This window comes from Misgurnus anguillicaudatus, unplaced genomic scaffold (assembly GCF_027580225.2).
Source record: "Misgurnus anguillicaudatus unplaced genomic scaffold, ASM2758022v2 HiC_scaffold_33, whole genome shotgun sequence".
Lineage (NCBI taxonomy): Eukaryota > Metazoa > Chordata > Actinopteri > Cypriniformes > Cobitidae > Misgurnus > Misgurnus anguillicaudatus.
Window position 1 is genome coordinate 9,817,861 of NW_027395283.1, and position 21,509 is coordinate 9,839,369.

At 39.2% G+C, this 21,509-nt stretch overlaps 1 protein-coding gene across 9 annotated transcripts in view; it reads right to left on the reverse strand.

Moving 5' to 3' along the window:
• LOC129449217 (N-lysine methyltransferase KMT5A-A-like) overlaps positions 1–21,509 on the reverse strand; it is a 96,235-nt gene that overhangs the window by 72,617 nt on the left and 2,109 nt on the right. For 4 of the 9 annotated variants that reach the window (XM_073865770.1, XM_073865769.1, XM_073865771.1 and 1 more), the window contains exons 3-6: positions 17,327–17,468; positions 15,523–15,715; positions 9,395–9,511; positions 8,430–8,502 (exon numbers count right to left, since the gene is read on the reverse strand). In XM_073865770.1, the coding sequence (XP_073721871.1) occupies positions 8,430–8,502; positions 9,395–9,511; positions 15,523–15,575 (243 nt within the window). In that variant the 5' untranslated portion in view covers positions 15,576–15,715; positions 17,327–17,468. Of the gene's footprint in view, positions 1–2,603; positions 2,819–3,185; positions 3,251–8,429; positions 8,503–9,394; positions 10,205–15,522; positions 15,716–17,326; positions 17,469–21,509 lie in introns of those variants that run through there. The other 5 variants (XM_073865766.1, XM_073865763.1, XM_073865768.1 and 2 more) reach the window with 3 other exon arrangements.

A 21,509-nucleotide genomic window follows, 5' to 3' on the forward strand; every position in this document is an offset into this window, starting at 1 on the left:
AACAGACTCAAAACACCAAGAGCCCGGAGCAAATGAAAAAACACATCTACATAACCGACTGCTCAGTCGCCATATAAATATCTTCTCAGTTTAGTTTGACATGTATTTGTGAATAAAGAAAACCGTATTTATCCTACCTGCTTCGGTGAAAGCCCGTTCTTCTGACTAGATACAATAGCCTAATGCTGGTGCTGCGGAGAAAACTCTTCCTCGTGATGATGATTATCCGATAAAAACAACAGACGGATTGAATATCGGTATTTAACATTATTTTACAAATAACGTAAGCGGCTCGATACCTTATTGTTAGCTTAATTTAACAACATTTCACAAAGACGGTGCTTTGCTTTAAACTGCCATGTGCAGTTATCCGGTTCATTTTCGAAAGAGCACCGCATATAATAAATGTTCTCCGTTTCATTTCGTTCTCCGTGTCTGTCTCCTTATTAACAAAATAAAGTAGACTTTATAACAGAAAGCTTACAAATCTCTCATGATGTGTTGATTCGGGCGGCGGAGAAGCACGTTTAATAACACGTGAGCCCTCACTGAGCCAGTGGCCAAATACGGCGCGGCGCGGACAAACCCGGAGATAAAAGGAAAAACTTAAATTTGTCTGCAATCTGCATTGCCAAACAATCAGAAATACATACAAATTAATGTTCATGTATATTTTACATTTAAGTCTGTAAAAGACAGTATAGATGAAGTGAAAAAGCATTAAATAAGTTGTTACCCTTTGGTGGCACATTAAAAACAAACAAACATTCGAATAGCATTTTTTAAATTCGAATTATTATTGCCATTCGAATATTCGAATATCAGTGCCCATCCCTAGTCAAGATCAAATGCCTGACAGGATATTTTCACAGACTAACACACGTCACGTCTCAGGCATAGACTACAGTATTTAAAATAGCATATATGCATTAGTTATATTTTCTATTTAATTTATAGAGCAATTCACGCAAAAATATTAGGTTAACTATAGTCTATATAGAAGAGAGTAAGTGTATGTCGACTCGCAGCGGAGTGGGGAGGGGGCGTGGCATCACGATGGTGTCTCTCCATCGTGATGTCAGTCAACCATCACGATGGACGATGATATCGTCTATCGGCACAACCCTACTACAGAACACGGCATACAGCATCATAGGGAGGGAGAAAGCTCGCACACAAACTCACACTACTGCTAATCTTTCTTCAAGTCATGTTAACTCGATCAGTCGTCTTTGTCAGAGACATCTGTGAATGTTGACGTTTACGCAAAAAAGAAAGTACATTAAAAACACTGCCACCTTTTCACTGTCACGTAAGAGAGAGGCGCGCGCGGTCGAGGCGCTGCAAGCAACATGAGTGATATATATATAGAGAGAGAGAGAGAGAGAGAGAGAGAGAGAGAGAGAGAGAGAGAGAGAGAGAGAGAGAGAGACGCGCTGAACACTCGCAACAATGAATTGAGCCGTTTAAAATAGTGAAATAAAAATGTAAATGGGAATCATGAAAAATCTATTTGTTGCGTCCAGTGTTGATTCCGTGGCGGAATCACGAGCAAACACTGATACTTGTACTTCTCAAAAGAGTTAATAAAACAGTACTGACTAGCTCGCCGTTTCATTAATAATCATATAACAGTTACTTACGTTGTCCTATTCTCTGTGGGTGTATCGTCAATAACTCCCGAGTGTTTTCGTTTGAGATGCTCGTGCATTGTCGTTGTGCTCCCGTGATAAGCCAGCGACGTTTGGCACGGTGTAACAGACCACTCTTTTATCACAACTTGGCTTAAAATACTTTCATACTTCGGAAGCTTTCCGACTCATAATTCCATAGACTCACCGGCCACCGCCAATTTTTCTAAATTAAAGCAGTGAAGGCAGGGGGAGAGGGAAGAAAGATGATAGCGTAGCAGATTAACCAGCAGGGCGCACACAGCGCACAGACTGGTGTGGAGGTGAATTACATTGAGCCATTTGAGACATGAGACAGAATTACAGTGGGCCGTTTGAGACGGAGAAAATAAATATGCGACTCCTCGACTAAAAAAATTGCCGTCGACAAATTTTCATCGTCGATTACGTCGACTACGTCGACTATTCGCGGCAGCACTACAACAAACTCTTACATTTTTACAGTTGGCAGTTGCAAAATAATTTAAAGGACTGCTTAATGACAGCAAGTATAAATATATTTATTAAATATCAGAAATCATGCACATTGAAGTAACAATGTGACAGGTTGAATCAATTTGTTTGAAGTTAAGACAGAATTTTTAATTTTACAGTATATAAATGAAATACTGAAATGTACATAAACAAAACTACAGCAGTGTAAGAAAAGAAACAATGTAATTGTTCAATTAAAAGTAAAATTATTCATAGATGTGTAAAGTTTTTAACAGAACAAATGTTTTAAGTTTAAAAATACTTAATTTATTAAAGTTACTCCTTGCGAACAAAGATGTACAAATGATTCGAACAGGAGACGATTCATCCATTTGGAAAATGAGCATTGCCTGGGGTTTTATTTTCAAGCAGGTAAAATGCCTTTAAACCATAGACTGTAAAAAAAAATATGAAAGAAGTGTCTGTGATGTCACCCACTGGTTTGTGAAGAGCATTTTTGAAGCTTAAAGCAGGCGGTGCGTGCTGTCGCCATCTTGGCCGAATTGCATTTTAAGTCACTTCCGTATTGGCTCCATCAGAGAGACTGGTTGAGAAAAAAGATTGAGAGATCTGCTACATGGCATGGCCAGGCCGAAAGAAAAGGGTTTCTAGGATTCTGTCCGGGGAAGAAATTCCACCACATTTGTTGCAATCTACAAAACAGAAAAAAAAATGTAGTAGTCTAAACTGAATGATCAGATTTAAGTATTCAGAACACCATGTGGGCCAAGTGAATTATCCATTTTTTAAAAATTATAATGCTTCCTTTTGCATCCCTGGCCGCATTACCACCACGTGTGAGTTTTTTTTCCAAAAATGCAATGGCCTGTTGTCGGTTTGCATAAGACTTTGGTGTTACACTCCTTTAACTGTTGTGCCAACAACAAAGGCTGCAAACCACACAGACTGACAAAAAGGTTATCTGACTATAAATAATATAGTGCTGCAGTACTAAATGCAGCAGATAATTAAGACATTCCCAATACATTTTAAATAGGAATTATTAAATGATATACTTACTGGCTGAAGTTGTATGAAGTCCTTGCTAGCCTCATCAATGGATGGACGTTAAAACTCTGCACACTCTAGAAAGAAAGAACAGGAAAACAACATCACATCTGATCTCTGCTAAAAACCTAACTTCTCTGATACAGTATTGAGTGAATTGAGTGCTGCTTGTCCCTGCCTCAGTGACAGTAGACACCGGCTCTGTGATTATCCGCCGCCGGTAAGGTTAACTAGTGCTCGCGGTCTGTCTTTCCATATCGAATGACGAGAAAGCAACTCGTTTGTCACTAAATTTAAGTTAACAGTGTCGCTATGGCTAAGCTGGGTAAACTATGCGCGTGTGTGACACAAAAAGCCGAAGTGGGGTTGCGGAGGTCGACTCGATTTCCGGTTTTGACTTGCTTTGTTAAAGGCTTACAGAATGAGTTAATAAATCAACCGTGTGATGGGGATTTTGTAGCATCGATTTTAATAATTTTATTAATATGCCATATTAAACATCTAAGAACGATTATTCAAGTCAATTTGTGTAAGTGGCGATCCGAGGTAACAGTAGTCATTCCTCTAAATTACACTCGTCTTAGTCTGTATAAATTAACACGTTGCTGTCTCGCAATATATTCATGAAATGTTCACAAAAACATATAAACTTACCTTGAAACAACTGCTTCCAGTGACTCTTTCACGTGGACCGTTGCTGAGCAGTGAGCACATTCAACATCAAGGGCGCGAAGCACCTGAGCCTCTTTAAACAACCCAGCATAATAACCCACCAGTTTTAACCCAACAACCAGAAAACTGAAACTACCCAAAAAGTGTTTAAAATGTAAAAAAAAACCCAGCAAAACAACCCAACAGACTCAACCCAGCATTTTGGGTTAAAAAATAACCCATCCATTTTTAGAGTGTATAAACATGACACACAACCAAACCAACAACATTTCATCAAATGTGTAAAAATGTGACTGCCCTCATAGAGAAGAACTGTCCTTATATTTCAGGTCGGTGTCGTGCCCATCCCCCCCAAACACAAACAACATATGAAAATCAGTAGACATCATAGGGTGTGTGACCATCCTCATAGAGGAACACTGTCCTTATATTTCAGGTCAGTGTCGTGCCCAGGGACGTGCACAGGAATTTTTAGGGGCAGTTGCTCTGTCCTAAAAAAAGGGCACCCCCCTGAAAAAAACTTATGTTTGGTGATTTTAATAAAGACCCTGTTATTCTCAGTCCTTCATATAGGCCGTGTTTGCCTAATGCCTACCAAAAAAAAAATAGTAGCCTAGGCTGCTTGTCTGCAAGCTATGATTGCTAGCTGCTATCTGTCTGGTGACCCTTAGTTACCATATATACCGTCGCAGTGGGCCCCCAATTTGCAAAATCCTCAACTGTGGATAAAACAATGATGCCTCAATAGTTAGTCTGTCTGAAACTAAGCTGATTAAACCACATCACTGTGTGACACTTGCATTACATGTGAACGGCCCCTACGCTAATATGATTTTGTTTTTCTCTCCCTGTCTCGTCCATGGGTCCCATTGACCCTGAGGACAATGGGACAAACAGACCCAGTTCCGGTAGATGTGAAAGTCAGCACACCTCTGATCTACTGGTTGTCCTTCAATGTGATGCCCAGCTGATGCCTGACCAACGACCACCGGCAGGACCCGCTTAATATCCGCTTAATCTCTGCTTAATCTCCGCTTAAGCTCCGCTTAAGCTCCTTATCCGTTAATATGTGTGTATATACATGTATATCTCCCAAGGGTTTTTCCCTCCTAGGACTTTTATTTTTATTTCCTCGGCTAAACAACCCGGGGTTTTTGTTTTTTTTCTCCTAGGGGTTTTTTTACCCCGGGGAGGTAGCCTGCTTGGGCTTAACTTAGCTTCTTCTTCTAGACGTTACATTAGTAATACGCTCGTTCATAATGTCGAGTCATAGCCTCAGCAAATTTGACAGCTTATGCTATTGTGTATTATGTTATGCTATCTGTCGTTTTTCTGTGCTTTTACTGCTTCTATTAATGTAAAGCTGCTTTGAAACAATTGAGTATTGTGAAAAGCGCTATATAAATAAAATTGAATTGAATTGAATTGAATTAATTATTTAGGCTAACATGTCAAACTCAGCCTGGATTTATGAAGATTTTAACAGAGGTGGAAAGAGTAGCCAATAACTTTACTTAAGTAAAAGTACAAGTGAGTAAAGAAATAATTACTCAAGTAGAAGTAAAAAGTATGCAATGAAAATAATACTCAAGTAGCGAGTTACTAGTTACTAATGAAAAAATAAATCTTGCACGCGCACACACACCCACAATACAGTGCCCTCCATAAGTATCAGAACAGTAAAGACAACATTTTTCTTTTTGCTGTGGAGACCAGATATTGGTAAGATAAATATCAGTATGTCAGAAGTTTAGAATGTCACATTTTATTAATCTTTGTTTTAGGGCTGCAACAACGAATCGATTAAATCGATAAAAATCGATTACTAAAAGTGTTGGCAACGAATTTCATTATCGATTCGTCGTGTCGCGTGACGCAGAGACGTTTAATTTAAAAAAAAGAAAAAAAAAACACTTCAGTTAAGCGCGGAGCGGAGTGAACACACTCGTGCTGCGTCCCAAACAGCCTATTTCTATACTATATAGTAGGCAAAGAGTATGAGAAGTAGTGCTTTTCGCCTACTATATAGTATGGAAGTATGCAGTTTGGGACGCAGCGTCGGTCTCTCTCGCGCACTGTTGCTTGCAGAGTTCGGCGGCTCATAGACAGGGCGGAGAAAAGACAGGGCGGCGGGAAAAAGATGGGAAAAAAAACAGCAAAGGTAGAGGAAAACCACATGTCAGTGTTTTACTCATCCCAAACGTAAGCGCGTCACCTGGAAGTTAGCCGGCAAAGAGGTAAACAAACAAAGACGACACGCTTATGCTTTATGGAGCGACGACAGCGGGTAAAAAAGTTTCTAGAACGAATAAAAAACTCCAATGACAAACTCCACAGATATTAAACAATGAAATAAAACTTTGAGAGGGAGTTGTATGAACGCTTTTCCCCGTCATGGACCTGTACGTAAAATCATCGTGCCATCACTCTCCTGCTGCTCTTTCCTGCGCGCTCCAGCTCATGCCGACTGCCAAGCAAGTAGACGCGCGTGCCCGGCCCAACATTCAGTAAGTGCCGCCTTTTGTTACATAAACATCGTCTTACATTTTTTAAAGCGAAGTAATAAATGGTGTATTTGCATTTTGCGCGGGAGTAGAAGAAGCATTTTCCGTTTTGACAAGACACATGTATGTGGCCAAATGTAAATAGAACAGTTTTAACAAATGAGTTAGCTATCTGATCAGAGAAAACACATGAAGTCAAATATAAAGCTACAAAGCTGTCACTGGGGCAGTACCCTTTATAAAAAGTCCTAATATGTACCATTTAGGTACAAATATGTATCTTTGAACTGCCAATATGTACTTTTGAAGTACTAATATGCACTTTTTGGGTACAAATGTGTACCTTTTTGAAAGAGTACTGTCCAGTGACAACTTTTGTACCTTTATTTCTAAGAGTGTACTCATTTACTATCTTTTTGATCCCATCAAGAGAGGCTTCTTGATGGGAAATGCATCATAAAAAGTCTATATATTTGGCAGATGTAAAGCATGTGTATTTTTTGTGTTAGTCCATTTTTATTTTATTTTATTATTATTGTAACAGCTCAGGTATGTTCAAGGAGCAACATGTTTGTGTAATTTCTAAAGATTTTTGTTCTGTTTTGAATAAGGGGTTGGAAATGAATGCTTTTCTTGTTTTTTGTTTTTTTATCCGATTCATCGATTAATCGAAAAAATAATCGACAGATTAATCGATTATTAAAATAATCGTTAGTTGCAGCCCTACTTTGTTTATGTTTCAACACATACATGCTTTAACAACAAAGAACAACAGCATTAAATGCTGACTTATGTGTTGTACCCAAATGCACACAAGTGAATCAAACTGATCCTACACATTTTATGCTTTTCATGTGTAAACAATCAGGACACAGCTCAGTGCCCATAAAAAATAATGTGACAGATTCTGTACTTTTGTATCATGTTCATCTTTTAATGTTTAGACATTTCTTGACTCCACAGCAAACAGAAGAATACTTATGAAGGGCACTTATACAGTATGTGTAAAACTGCAACATACACAAACAGTACAGAAAAAAGAATACAAACACAAAATAGACAAGCATTACAAATTAACTCTAGTCTCAATGTTGATGTAGCTTATAGCTGAAATATCAGACTGTAAACTGATAAGAGTTTTGCATTCACTATATATAAAGTTAGAATCTCCTAAGATGGTCTGAGGACATTGACAGTTTACACTTACATGATACAAACTGATTTTAGACAAAACTCATGTTTTCTTATGTTGTCATGTCGCGTGTGTTTTGTGAGAATCACTTACATCAGTACAGTATACAGCGAATCAGAAGTCAATCATCGATGGATTTTCTGGAGGCTGCGCGCGTTTAACTGTGTTTGACGACGAACAGGTCACGCGTATATAATGGCGGGTACATGTGTGAAGTTCTGCTTTTAGTTAAAAGACTGGTAAATTCATATCCACGTCACCCAAAACTGTTTATATTCTGCGTGTTTCTACATAGGCTACGAGTAAAACAGCATCAGACGATTCCGTGTTTGCAGCGATCTGAACAATTCATTCAAACTGATTCGCGAACCATTTCAAAGTTTGGCCCATTTGCTTTGTAAAGAATCGATTCAAACGAGTCATTAATTCGCGAATGCCTCAGAAACACGAGACAGCAATTTAATAATAAAATATAAATTTCGTAATTAATTAAAATACAGTAACGAAGGAACGCTGCACAATGTAAACGAAGTAAAAGTAAAAAAATTTCCACCTCGGAAGGGCAACTTGAGTCGAGAAGGGCATATGGGCAGTTGCCCGGGCAACCTGAGCAACCCCCCTGTGCACGTCCCTGGTCGTGCCCATCCCCCCCCAAACACACAACATATGAAAATCAGTAGACATCAAAGAGGGTATTGTCTAGATTAGGTGTGACAAGTTACCCCTCATCTTTACATAGAGATGATGTGCCTAGATAGCTCTTCATCTTACCACCATTTTCTTAATTTACACAAAAGTTTGGATCTTGGTAAAACAGCCTGTCATGATTCCCCAAACTCCAACAACTAATATCAAGTCAGTGTCAAGAAAGAAAATATGCTCACTTACTTTCTCTTTTCCTGATGAGAAAGGACCCTCAAATGGATTCATCCACGGCCACCGATATCTCATCACACAATTCCTATAAATATGAGAAAGACAAGAGCAACATTCAGTAACAATGTTTGCCAAGTGATCACCATAATACCTCATATAGGCAATTTCTTTCTTTTTTTCTTTTAAAGGAGCATTTCACCCGTGGAAACATTAATCTTTATTAAAAGTGGATCATATTTGTGACCAGTCACGGAAAGTAGGGACACAAGTCGGATCTGGGACATTTTGAGTTATTCACAGATCCTGAAAGTGCAGATTCTAAGCTTTCCAACGATATGTAACACATGGAAATCTGATAAGAATTGGAGAAGTTGTGGCCATTTGAAGGTAGGCACTCCAAAATTCTTAATGCTGAGAAAACGGCTTTTAAAGTTTGTGCTTTTTCACCCCTCTCAGCTGCTGGGAGGGACAAAAGGGCTCATTTACATCTCATTGAGATAAGCCATACCCTCTGTAAAGCTCCCCCATCTACATTTTGACCAATACCTTTTACTGTTAATTCACTGTAAAAGTTTGTGGTTAGACCTGGTTTAAGTCTGATTAAAAAAACGTAAAAATATTTTAAGTTTTGACTTATAATGCACATTTAACGGCTACACATGAGCTACACATGATACGTGAGCTAAGTCATTAACATCGGTCAATTCAGGCATTATTCAAATTAATAGCAGATGCTCACACTGCCATCTAAAAGCTCATTATAGTAATGGGGGCAATCGAAACCACAGTCCTGAGCTATCTAATAACAATAGGGGTTTTGGCAATCGAAACCACAGTCCTGAGTTAACAACAACTTTGGGTTTTGGCAATCGAAACCCGAGCTAGCTAATAACAATTGCACTAAATGTGAAGGTCTACGTGTACGTGTTCTTACAATGAACAAAAAACAACAAACTTTAATGTTTATGGAAACTCACCCCATAAGAAACAGAAAACTGTTCTTGCAGATCTTGTTCCCTCCAATGAAATAAGTTGTTCGGGCACACCTCTCTTTGTCGGTGTCTTTGTGGATGTTATCATTTCCGAAGTTTGCACTGTGATATCAATGATATCAGATTGAGCCTGTCAAAGTGCTGCTTAAGTAGCCACGCTGTTCCCTTGGGGGGCGGGTCCATAACTAAAGTATCAAAAGCCGCTGCATGTAAATAAACACAGACAATGACCGCGCCCCCCGCTGCACGCTAGAATCTCGACAAAAACAACCCGTTCTCAACAGCAAAATGTAGCACTGTATATGATATTACACTTTAATGAAACCAATCGCTCGCTCGCTCGTTCCTCCAGCAGCCAATGACTTCATTGAAAATATTGATAGACAAAACATGTAGCCAATTATATAACGTATTCAACAATGTCTATGTGACTTTTTGTTAGGGTTGGGTATCGTTTGAATTTGAACGATTCCGATTCCAATTCCGATTCCTTGTTTCGATTCCGGTTCCTATCGATTCTCGATTCCGATTCTTTTAAGAGGCAGGGTCAAAAATGTTTAGTATATTTTAAATGAGCTAGCTAACCAATGGTCTTTCTGATGGAAATAGTATGACCTTCTTCATCAATTTAAATTTTATAAACTTTTGACTTTTTATGAACTTTACTATTCATTTCTCACATGGCTGTTTTCAACTACAATATAAATATCAAATCTATGAACTTGAATATAAATATTATAAATTATGAATATATTTTTACAGGGGTACACTTTCCTCAAGAGAGCTTTATTTTTGAAAACCTCATGGAAACACATTTACACATGAGTGTATGATGCTGCTGCAGGTACCGGTTACCGTGCTCCCATTGATGGGCTTACTAACATTCGCACTCTTAGCTCGTAAATTGTCTATGAAAAAATACATGGGCTAATTTGTTAGCTCAATGTTGGCGCAAGGCATTCTCAGACCTGCCAACCTTGGAAAATTTTTGTGAGTAGCAACTTACCGCAGCGGCGCGGCGCGAGGTCAGGCACATTTGCTGATCAGTAGTGATTGAGTTCACATGCTCACTTATCACTACAACTTATTACTAAGCGCATAGTTCCCACTCACCACCATATCTAGTCTTTCAACATACAAGTAGGCTATGAAGAACTCTTAATGAAAAGGCATTCCCCAAAAATATGCTTATTTAACAAAAACGCCTATGGCATATGTCTTAAATACATGGGACATTATAAATAACAAAGAATCAACAAATAGCATGCTATATCCTTGCTTTATATTCCACCAGGCACGTTGACATGAACCTCTCTTCTTTAACATACCTAACATGAACAGTATTAATATGTTTTAATTAGGGCTGTCAAAATTAACGCGTTAATAACGCGTTAACGCAAATTCATTTTAACGCCACTAATTTTATTAACGGAGATTAATGCAACGCGCAATTTCTGTTTGACCCTTGGTCCAGCCCATAGTTGAATGAACAGAGACGCAGACAAATGTGACTTTCTCTAAATGAGTAAAAGGTTTTCATAGAAATAAGAACATTAAGCAAATCGTCTACCAAATCCAATGCTCTAAATGCTCGTTGGACATCTGATATGATCTTTATTTATACGTCTGAGAGGTGTAACGTTACCGTCCTCCTAATGCTTAATCTAATACTGTACAAAGATGCGTCTCAATTCATTTTGGTTTCGCTTTTATGCATGACTTAGAAAATAGACTGCAGGACTTGCTTGATGTTAAAAGAGTCATTAAGAGAGATAAAGTTCGGTACCTGATTAATGTTAAAGAGTTATTAAGAGCGACAAGACTCAAAAGCGATCTCCTCACGCTGACTAATGACTGACATCTGAAGCGCGTGCACACAGACGCGCGAGTGCGCGACCCGGATATATAGACATCTACACAAAATTACAGTTTTACAAATATCTGTTTTGATAAGAATTCATGCAGGTAGGCTCTATAATCTGTTATGTTTTAAGTAAATGTTTAGAATGTCAAAATATTAACAACTATTTTTTTGAAAATTTGCTAATTCCGACTCAACTTGCCAGCACAGGTCACAAATGATGCAGCAGCAAACAAAAATGGAGAAAGAAAATTTTCTGAAAGGAAAATTCATATACAAAACAATGGCTGGTGATTGTGTTAAAATGTAAACAGGCTGTTGTTAACATACATTTGCATAAAGCATCTATATATGTATATATGATTAGAATATTAAAAACCTGAAAAGTGTTAAATTAGGGTAAATTTAGAATGGATAAAAATGTGCGATTAATTTGCGATTAATCGCAGTTAACTCATGAAATCATGCGATTAATCTAGATTAATTTTTTTAATCTATTGACAGCCCTAGTTTTAATGCATAAATGGCATGTTAGCAGATTTGCATTCTACAGTACTGATGATAATGAATCTTTTACACAAATTTACAATAACATTACTAAGCCGCTACTACAATAAAAAAAACATATGTGGATGATCGTTTTGTGTATATTATCTGCACAGTGTTTAAACCTGCTGAAAAAACAGCATAAACCAGCATAATTCCCATGCTGGTTTAGCTGGTGGTCACCAGCATACAGCACCAAAACACAACATATGCTGGTCTTGGTGGTGCTGGTATGCTGATGATGAGCACCAGCTAAACCAGCACCAAACCATCATGAGAATTTAGCTGGTCTATGCTGATGGTCACCAGCAAACCAGCAACAAAACACAACATATGCTGGTCTTGCTGGTATACTGTTTTTTTCAGCAGTGATGCCAACTGTTTATGTAGTGTCCTAAAGTAGATCTAGTGAACTAAACAGTCATTTTATATCTGACAATACAGAACAGTACACAAACATGAGTTGATTTTCTCAGCAATAATGCAAACCTCGGTTTTGACTGGCTGAGCATATAGTTCGTTTTACCTCCCTCATCATCTATACTTTCTGCTTCTATTTCCCTGCTCTGCACAAAAAATCTGATGTACATCGACAGGAGCCAGTAACAATCGAGTAAGAATAAGATTGATATTATTTAGAAACATACTTTTGTTTCGTCATGTTTTCTCGCGTGCCATCACATGCTCTTCTGAGTGAGCGGCAACTGAGTGCTCTGAAAAGTAGACGCTCTGCTCGCGGACATCGATTTCTGCGTGCTCGCGCCAGTTTGTCTTGTGGGACTGCAACGCGTTTACAAGCGTGAATTACTGTTCATATAGCTCATATAGCTCAGTTTTTTGCCGCGATTAACAATGTAAATGAATATACTGGCAAATAAACTAAAAACTTAAACTTGAGGCACAACACAGTACACTGGGTACAACAGATACACTGGGATACGTGCAACATTAAAAGGGGTCTAGATGCCCCTGGTTGGCAGGCTTATTACAATAGATGCAATTCACAATTCCCACACCCTGCCCATTTACCTTTTAAAACGATGTTTAGAACCATCCTCCCTTGTTAAATAGTATGAAGATGGACCGAGATGAAAAACTATTTAGTTATTTTCGTTATTCGCTTCGACGGCTCCCCGCTCTCCGCTTTGAAGAGTTTAAAACTAGCGCTATGATTGGTCGACGTCGTCTTTTCCCAACAGGTTGCTGCCCAATGTGGTAACACTCATAGACGAGTTACCTAGTGCGCAAATGTACATACATTTTAACTCAAAGCCATCAAAGGCTTTTCGCGTATTTTGAAGTGACAAATCGTAGCAGCGTAGTTTGGTGTCTAAATGCGTATCTGTTACGCAAAATGCGTAAAGGTTGGCAGGTCTGCATTCTTTTCAGGGCTCGCAAAATTGCTAGCCCGACGTCCCGGGGCTATTGCAAATTCCTGTCGGGTTACCAAAATGCATCTTCGCTCTGCCCGTCGGGCTATCATAGGAAAAATATTTTAATGTTTTTGCATTCTCTCAGATTTTGTTAGGCAGTATGTACGGCGTCGTCTTGTCAGTCATTACTATCCTCAAGTAACAATAAGTGAAACTGAAAGCATAATTAAACCCATTATTCCTTTCGTGTTCACATCTGAGATGCGCGCTCCTCTGCATTCCGGGTCCACTCTTCACAAGTTCGCGCTTGTTCTTGTGCTCAGCAAAAAGCGCGAACTCAAGTAATTTAAAAATAATAAGTCCTTTTGTTTTCAGAGACTAACATTGTTTTAGCGTTTCTTTTTTCTACCAGGGATTTTGAAATTTAGCGAGCCCTCATTGTATATGTATTGTTTTACTTACTTGATACGGACTGCAGTGCAGTCACTGCGGTGCCAAGCTGGGGGTCAGAGACCGAGGAAGAGGCAGCAGAGGACGGTCGGCGCAGCGCGTCAAAGACGGGGCACACATTTATTTCTACTCAATGAACGAGGTGCTTTATTACGTTCGACGTGCCTATGCAGGAAACAGACGCTTCTTCATTGGTGTTCAGCGGTTTCTTTTTCCGGTCGGCGGACTGTGAATCGAAACTAGGAATCGAAATTTAAACTTTTGAACGATTCCGGGAAAATCGCAAAGTTAGTCCCGGTTCCAATCGATTCTCGATTCTCGATTCCCAAGCCTACTTTTTGTGTATGTGTAAGTCTTCATGTTGTGATGCAAGAACTGACGTCAAAGTACCGCGAGAGCGGGTCGAATTAAACTACTCCATAAGATTTCTTAAAGAGCTCTCGCGGTACTTTGACATCATCCGACTGCGGCGCCGCATAAAGTCAGTGACACGGAGCTACAGTCACGTGACTTCACGCTCAAGCCGGAAGAGAAGACAATGCTGAATAAAGTTGTAATTCTTGCTATTTTTGGACCAAACTGTATTCTCGATGCTTTAACACATTCTTACTGACCAACTGATGTCACATGGACTACTTTGATGATGTTTTTATTAAACTATGCGCTAACCCTAACCTAACCCTAACCTAACCCTAACTCAGACTAAATCACGTTAAAATATCCTAAACTGTGTTCCGAAGATGAACGGAGGTCGTTTGAGTTTAGAACGACATAAGGGTAAGTCATTACTTACATTATTTTCATTTTTGGGCAAACTATCCTTATTTAGTAGTCACGCTGTTCCCTTTGCGGGCGGGAGCGAAAACCAAGCTGCTTATACAGTATGTAAATACACACAGACAATGACGCCCCCCGCTGCACGCTAGAAAACAAGCCTATTTCAACCGCAAAATTTACGCTTTTAAATATACAAAAACTGCTCTCTCAAACATGGAGAGGCTTCTTCGTGATCTCAACTAACAGATTCTGCAATAAAACAAAAAACTCACAAATTTTGAAAATAAACACTTTGTTGCTCATTATCTCGAAACTTGCGCTGCCGACTTGTGTCCATAGTTTCCGTGACTGGTCACATTTGTAGTCGAAATATAACAATTTTCTAATTTGGACCTATTTGACCGAGAAAAGGGGTGTTTGTAGTCTCACCCCCTCTACAAAGATATTGGACTTCCTTCTTTCAATGATGCAAAATGATGATTTTACATCATTGAAAGAAGGAAGTGAAACACTGAAATCCATATTTCTCCTGTCTCAGGGGAAACAGAGGGATGATGCAAGACCATTCAAAAACATGACTTGGTTTCTAACTATACACAGCTTAATGCAAATGGGTGAAGTGTCCCTTTAAATGCCATGTCAGATTCTAAAAGGCTATATTCATGGTGAGAAATTATGCTTTATGTAGACAATTTCTGCAGCAACAACATAAAGGCTTTTGAGGCCCAAACTTAACTTCCAATAACTAAATCACAACAACGTACCTCTAGAGTAGATTATTTCTGATAACAAGCTAAATAAATAAGTAAATTGCCTTAGTTCAAACCATAGCTCAAGTGTATCTAGCCACAAGGTATTTGTTGTCAGACCGATAAACAAACACAGACAGGAACCCAACGCATATACGTCCAATGAAACAGTCTATATACATAAACAACCAGTTTAAATATCTATAGCACGTTCAACTTCTACCATGCAGTGTACACAGTAGATATGGAAAAACACATTTATTAATATTTTCTTCAATAAAAAACAAAGAAATAAACCAAAATCTGGACACACTGCACAACATGTTTGCCATTTTAGTTCAAGAGAAAGAAACTCACTACTGAACGCCAAGGCCAAGAGGAATCCCCATAATTGTAAGTAATTTCTTCATCTGGACAAATGTCTCTTAGACTAAATAGACACAGGTGTGGCTTTCCCTCAACAACATCCGTCTTGACTTTGCAGTTTGGATTTTTGTGATCATCGTTCACCAGTCGTCCTAGCGATCCATCCTCTTTTGAAGCATCTATGCTATAAAAAAAAAATGCAGAAAACTATTACTATGAATTTAATAAAACAAAAGATTATGACTGACAAGTTAGGCTAAGTCTAGTCTATTACACCTATTGTCAAATAGAGATGGTGACAGTTATCTTTGCTTAATAACAATACGTTTTCTAAGTAAAGCTATTATTGTCCATTCAAGGTTGAAAAATAATAACCTCCCTTAGGGGCCATTCACATTTCACAAGTCCACAGGGAAAACTCGAACATGCCACAGTCTTCCTTTTATCCAAAGTGCTCGGGCTCTTGCGCTTCTGTAGCGTCTGCTGTTGCCAAGCAACCATGATCAGCACTCTCCATAGATAGAGGCTGTTTCTCAATTCCAAGAACGCAAAGAACGGACTTGCATTTGAGAATTGAGATGTGTGTGATCTTCCTGTTGGTGACCTGACCTCTCCAGATTCAACATCGCAACATTCATAAAGTGACGAACATACAATTCTCTGCATTATTATATACATTATCTTTTATGATGTCATTTTGTAATAGCAACTATGTAAATATTTTAGATACCCTGTCAGGAAATACTTCAAAGGGCAGTTTCCCGGACAGGGATTAGACTAGTCCTAGACTAAAATAAATGTAAGAGCTGTCCAAACTGAAAACAACTTGCACTGACATATCTTAAAATAAATCAGTGCCCTTTGTTTTGCCTCAAAATGTACGCAAGTAATGTTTTTAGTAAGGCATGTTTGTTAAAACTAGTTATATTTCATAATTATTTTTCATAGTTAAACTAAGGCCTATTCCCGGCTTAAACTAATCCCCGTCCAGGAAACAACCCCCAAATGTTTACAAACAAACGTTCACTCTTGTGCGCTGTGCATACCACTACCTTCCTCAGCCATTGTTTTGCCGCAATGACTTCTGGGGCGTAAAGCGATTTCAGCGCGCAAGTCTGCACTCGATGCATCCTCGATATCAAGAACACATCCGGCTATTTTCATGCGTCCTCTGTACTTGCGTTCTAGAGAATTGGAATTGAACTTCGACGGCTAATGATGACGTAGAGCGAGAACACGAGGGCGCAAGATCGCTGAAGAACGCATATTGAGAAACAGCCTCAGTGATCACAATAATGTGATTGACAGATCATACAGCTCTGAGTATCGCTGTACAATTTTGATCAGCTGAGTATACATGGAATAATACACTTACATTAAACAATGTTTATAAGTAAAAGGTTAAGTTGATTGGATGGAGACATGTCATTCTGAAAAATGTAAATATTGCAAAAAGCCGATAATACTGCAAGGCCGACATGTCTGGAATAAAGAAAACATCACAGGTCGCTTCCTATTTGAGCAGGCACGCCGCGCGTCTACATAAACTAATTTAAATAACTTGTAAAATAACTTACACGCAAGAAACATGAAATGTGAACGGCCCCTTAGTAATCACCGTCATGATCACCTTATGATCCCAATATCAAATCCCTGGCAAAGCTTCTGTCCTTCTAGATCACAAAATGGCAAGGTGATTTGGTATTTGGAGGAAAAGCTGAACTTTGTTGTAATAATAAAATAAAGTTATTACTGTAAATTCTTTGCTTTGAATCTGATAAAAAAGCTAACTTACCAATAATGTGCTCCATTCCATGTGAAATCGAACAAGTACTTGCCTTGAATGTCATCAACATATTTACTTTGAGACAATACTCCACGATATTCCACAACAAATGTGGATGGTTTCATGTGTTCAAGTGCAAAAACACCTCTTCCTATAAGACCAAAATAAACACATTAAAGGAATAGTCTACTTATTTTCAATATTAAAATATGTTATTACCTGATGTGACCAAACACATCAACGTTTTTCCTATTTAAGACGAGTAGTAGTTATACGAGCAAGTTTGGTGGTACAAAATAAAACGTAGCGCTTTTCTAAACGGATTTAAAAGAGGAACTATATTGTATGGCGTAATAGCACTTATGGGAGTACTTCGACTTGGCGCAGTAACACCCTCCCTCTCCCATTATGAGAGGGAAAAGGGGAGCGGACTTTTCAGGCCAGTCGAAGTAAAATGCTTTGTGTTCACCACTGGGAATACGTCATGATGACGACACACTGGCGATGTCTATTGTCTGACAAAATAACCATACATTTACATTGAAGCCTTACTGCTGTTTTCTCATCATGTCTTTTTGTGCTATGAGCTTTTTTATTTCACATGTGAGTTTTATTGTATGTTGCGTACAGGGCTTGACAATAACTTTTTTGCTCACCAGCCAAAGTGGCTAGTTGTTTTCCAAAGTTACTACCCACTCAGCATTTTCACTGGCCACAATTTTGTTGCTGGTAAAATACATTTTATATGATTAAACTTGACTATGGCATCCTAAAATGACTTTGAGTAATTGTACTCGATTTAGCTAGATTAGATGCAGATTGACTTTCAAATGCAGACTGACCACCCAAGTTAAGACTACATTATTTAGCTGTTAATATCAGTATAGATCATATCATATATTTAGGTGCATGAAAAACATGCTAGAAAGGCATAAATAGATTAACTTTAAATTAATATATTAACAGTGGAGCACGGTGTAGAAGATTAAATAAAAAGATAAACACAAAAACCCTAGACAAACTCTTGAAATATTTATTAACAACAGCAGTAAAATTTATATGCTTGATCATGGTTTCTGTTAAAAGTTATTTAAGACTTTAAATGGCAAACGTCGAAAAGGGTATTAAAGGCGGAGTCCACGATGTTTGAAAAACGCGTTGGAAAAGGAGACGGGCCGACTACCAAAACACACTTATAGCCAATCAAATCAAATCAAATGCCGGGTTGCGTATGTGTGGGGCGGGTCTATCAACAGAAGGTCCAGATTCTATTGGGGTAGGGGCGTGTTTGTTTGGTTGATTTCAAATATCAACATTGGCTTTCAAACATCGTGGACTCCGCCTTTAAGGCCGGGGTATACTTTTTTCCACGTACGGCTCGCGCGCGCACGCGTCCTTGCAGCTATCCGAGTATAGTCCCCGCGGCTACACGCGGATGGCCGCGTTCGACACTATACGGAATACAAATGATTTCTTATTTAAATTATTAGTCTAACAGGCTGTCAGGGCAGCACTGATTTGGCGACATTTACAGTACATTAAAACATTAGGATAGGTGAAGAAAAGTAACTGATCCACCATTGCAAACACAGTTTAGCAAACAACAAAGAACAGGAATCAAACAAACATGCTCCACAGCTTTCTGTTCTTGGAAGAAGTAAAAGTTAAAGAAGAAAAACGATAGTGTGTGTGGAAATGCTGTCTATATCCTTTGAATAATTGTTTATAGTGGAGTGCCCTGTCTAAATATTTTCACGCGCATGCGCTGTCGTACGCGGACTGTACGCGCGGTCTCAAATTTTGGGACGGTATTTTTGCACAAAGTATCCTATATTAAAATGATGCGCGAACCTCTCAACTTGTGGGTTTCCTTTGATTTCGGACAAAACTGGGACGTGTGCATTCAGGTATGCGCTATGAAATCCTCTCCGCTCTTGCCCAGAGAGTGTGCACGCACTTTAAATCTCTTCAGTCACTTCCATGCAATTGTTTTATCCTTCCCAAAGTGTGCGTGTATGCGCTCAGACTGCGTCCCGTGCATTCACAAATCCATCAGCTTTTGCGCTCTCTCTAAACGTTAGCGCTTGGTCCGGAAGGCGAGCCTCCGCTGCATCGTGCGCGCGTCTCAGTACGTTGCGCTGGGTGCAGGGAGTGCTCATGGGAGTTGTAGTTTCCCAGTGTCATTGCGCATTGTTTATAATTTCGCATAACTTTTAAGAAAACTACAATAATAAAACATATTCAACCAGCCAAAAGTGGCTAGTGGGATTGGCTGTCTTACCCGCCACAGCCGAAATCTACCTGCATTTGGCGGGTGTTAATGTCAAGCCCTGGTCGCGTAGCCTAATAGCGCAGACAATTCGATGCAAATTCAGAAATATGACAGCATACACTGTTACTGTTACACAGAGTTATAGCATATAGCTACTGTACAGCATGATAGAGAGGGAGAGAATGTGCGTGTGGGAAAACATCGTCACCTTTTCAGTTATGAGGCGTGCGCTGCACGCAACATGACGTAGCGCGCATTCAGTGAATTAAGCCGAACAGTAAAATATAAATGTGCACACTCAATTGGATAATTTTAAACGCGCAAACACAGACAAAAAGACATGCCATCGTTAAAATAAGATAAATAACATATTACTTGAGGGCTATTTAGTTTGTTTAATAAAATAACAAATTGTTATGTGGCGCTATAAAGAAAATCAAATAAAATATACTTGACCTTCAAGGGGGGCGGGTCGAGCCGTTAGGAGGGCGGGGCGCCCCCCTTATATAATGGTAGGGGAAACACTGGACTAGCTAGCCTAAGCTGGGGTGCGTTTCCCAAAAGCATAGTTAGCAGCAACGTTGTTGGTTGCAATGCAATTTCCCATTGCCATTCAACTAAGTTGCTAACAGGTTAGTAGGGCTGGGCGATTTGACCTAAAATCAAAACCTCGGTTAATCTAACATTTGACATCGGTTACGATTAATAAACGATTATTTTTTTGCCTCATAGTTCACTGACAAGGTTGGAAAGTTTAGGGCACACCTTAAATCAGCCTGCAATGCAATTATTCACATTTTTCCCAAAATAACTGCATTACTGAAAAATATTAAATAGACTTAACTCTATGCAGATGTTGCATGTCATTATGTACAATTGATGAAACTTTCAGAATGGGAAGTTATGAACCAAAGAATCATACAACCCCCATGACTAATTATAGACATAAGATACATACATAATAAGTTGTATCCAGATAGCATATTGTAATGAGATGAGTAGGGCAAAATACATACTTGGACCGTATCCTTTACACGTTTCTTGTATTCAATCCATTTTTTCTTAACTGGGCACTGATGTCTAAGCCATTTATTCTCATCTGTAATGCTTTTGGTGTTAATGTAGACTAGAAGTTCTCCCGTTCTCTCTCTCCGTCATCTCTGAAGTGTCTAATTAAACTCACGCGGACGCGTCTTTTCGCGGTTTTGAGTGAGTGAGATGTGATGACATTACCCGGGCTGCTTAGAGACCCATCGGTAGATTAAACTGAGCGCGTGTGCGGTAAAAACCCGATCGCGCATTCCGTATTTTTGTCACAGGTGCCTGCACATTCGCGAGTACTTCTTAAAAAAAAGTACTGTGCTTCTTTTGGGCACTAGATGATCCTGCTGCTCAGTTAAACAGTGTTTGAGTTCTCCTCCATGTTTCGCTGTGCCACTGACAGGACGGGGCGGAGTTACGCAACATCACACGCAGCAGTTTGTTTTTAAAGGGAAAGTATTAACAGGATTAAAAACCGAAATAACCGACATGATAAAATAATGTCGGTTAGAGGTTCTGAATTTCGGTTTCGGTTATTTTTCGATTAATCGCCCAGCCCTACAGGTTAGCAACGATGCTTTTGGGAAAACGCAGCCCTGGTTGGCTGGTTTTATCTGGTCTCCCAGCCATGTTTTATCTGGTTAAGCATGAGTAGCAGGTTGGTTTTAGAGGAGTTTAAGAACTTTCTAAGATGGTCATGCTGGTCATGCTTTTAGATTTACCAAGCTAAAAGACCAGCCACCAGCTTAGCCAAGTCACACAGCATGACCAGCTAAGACCTGCTCAAAAGTGCCCAAAAACCTTTAAACCAAACCTAAACAGCCTGCTCACAATGCACGCATCTTCGGGGAGAGTACACTGTCAAAGATGTAAGAGAAC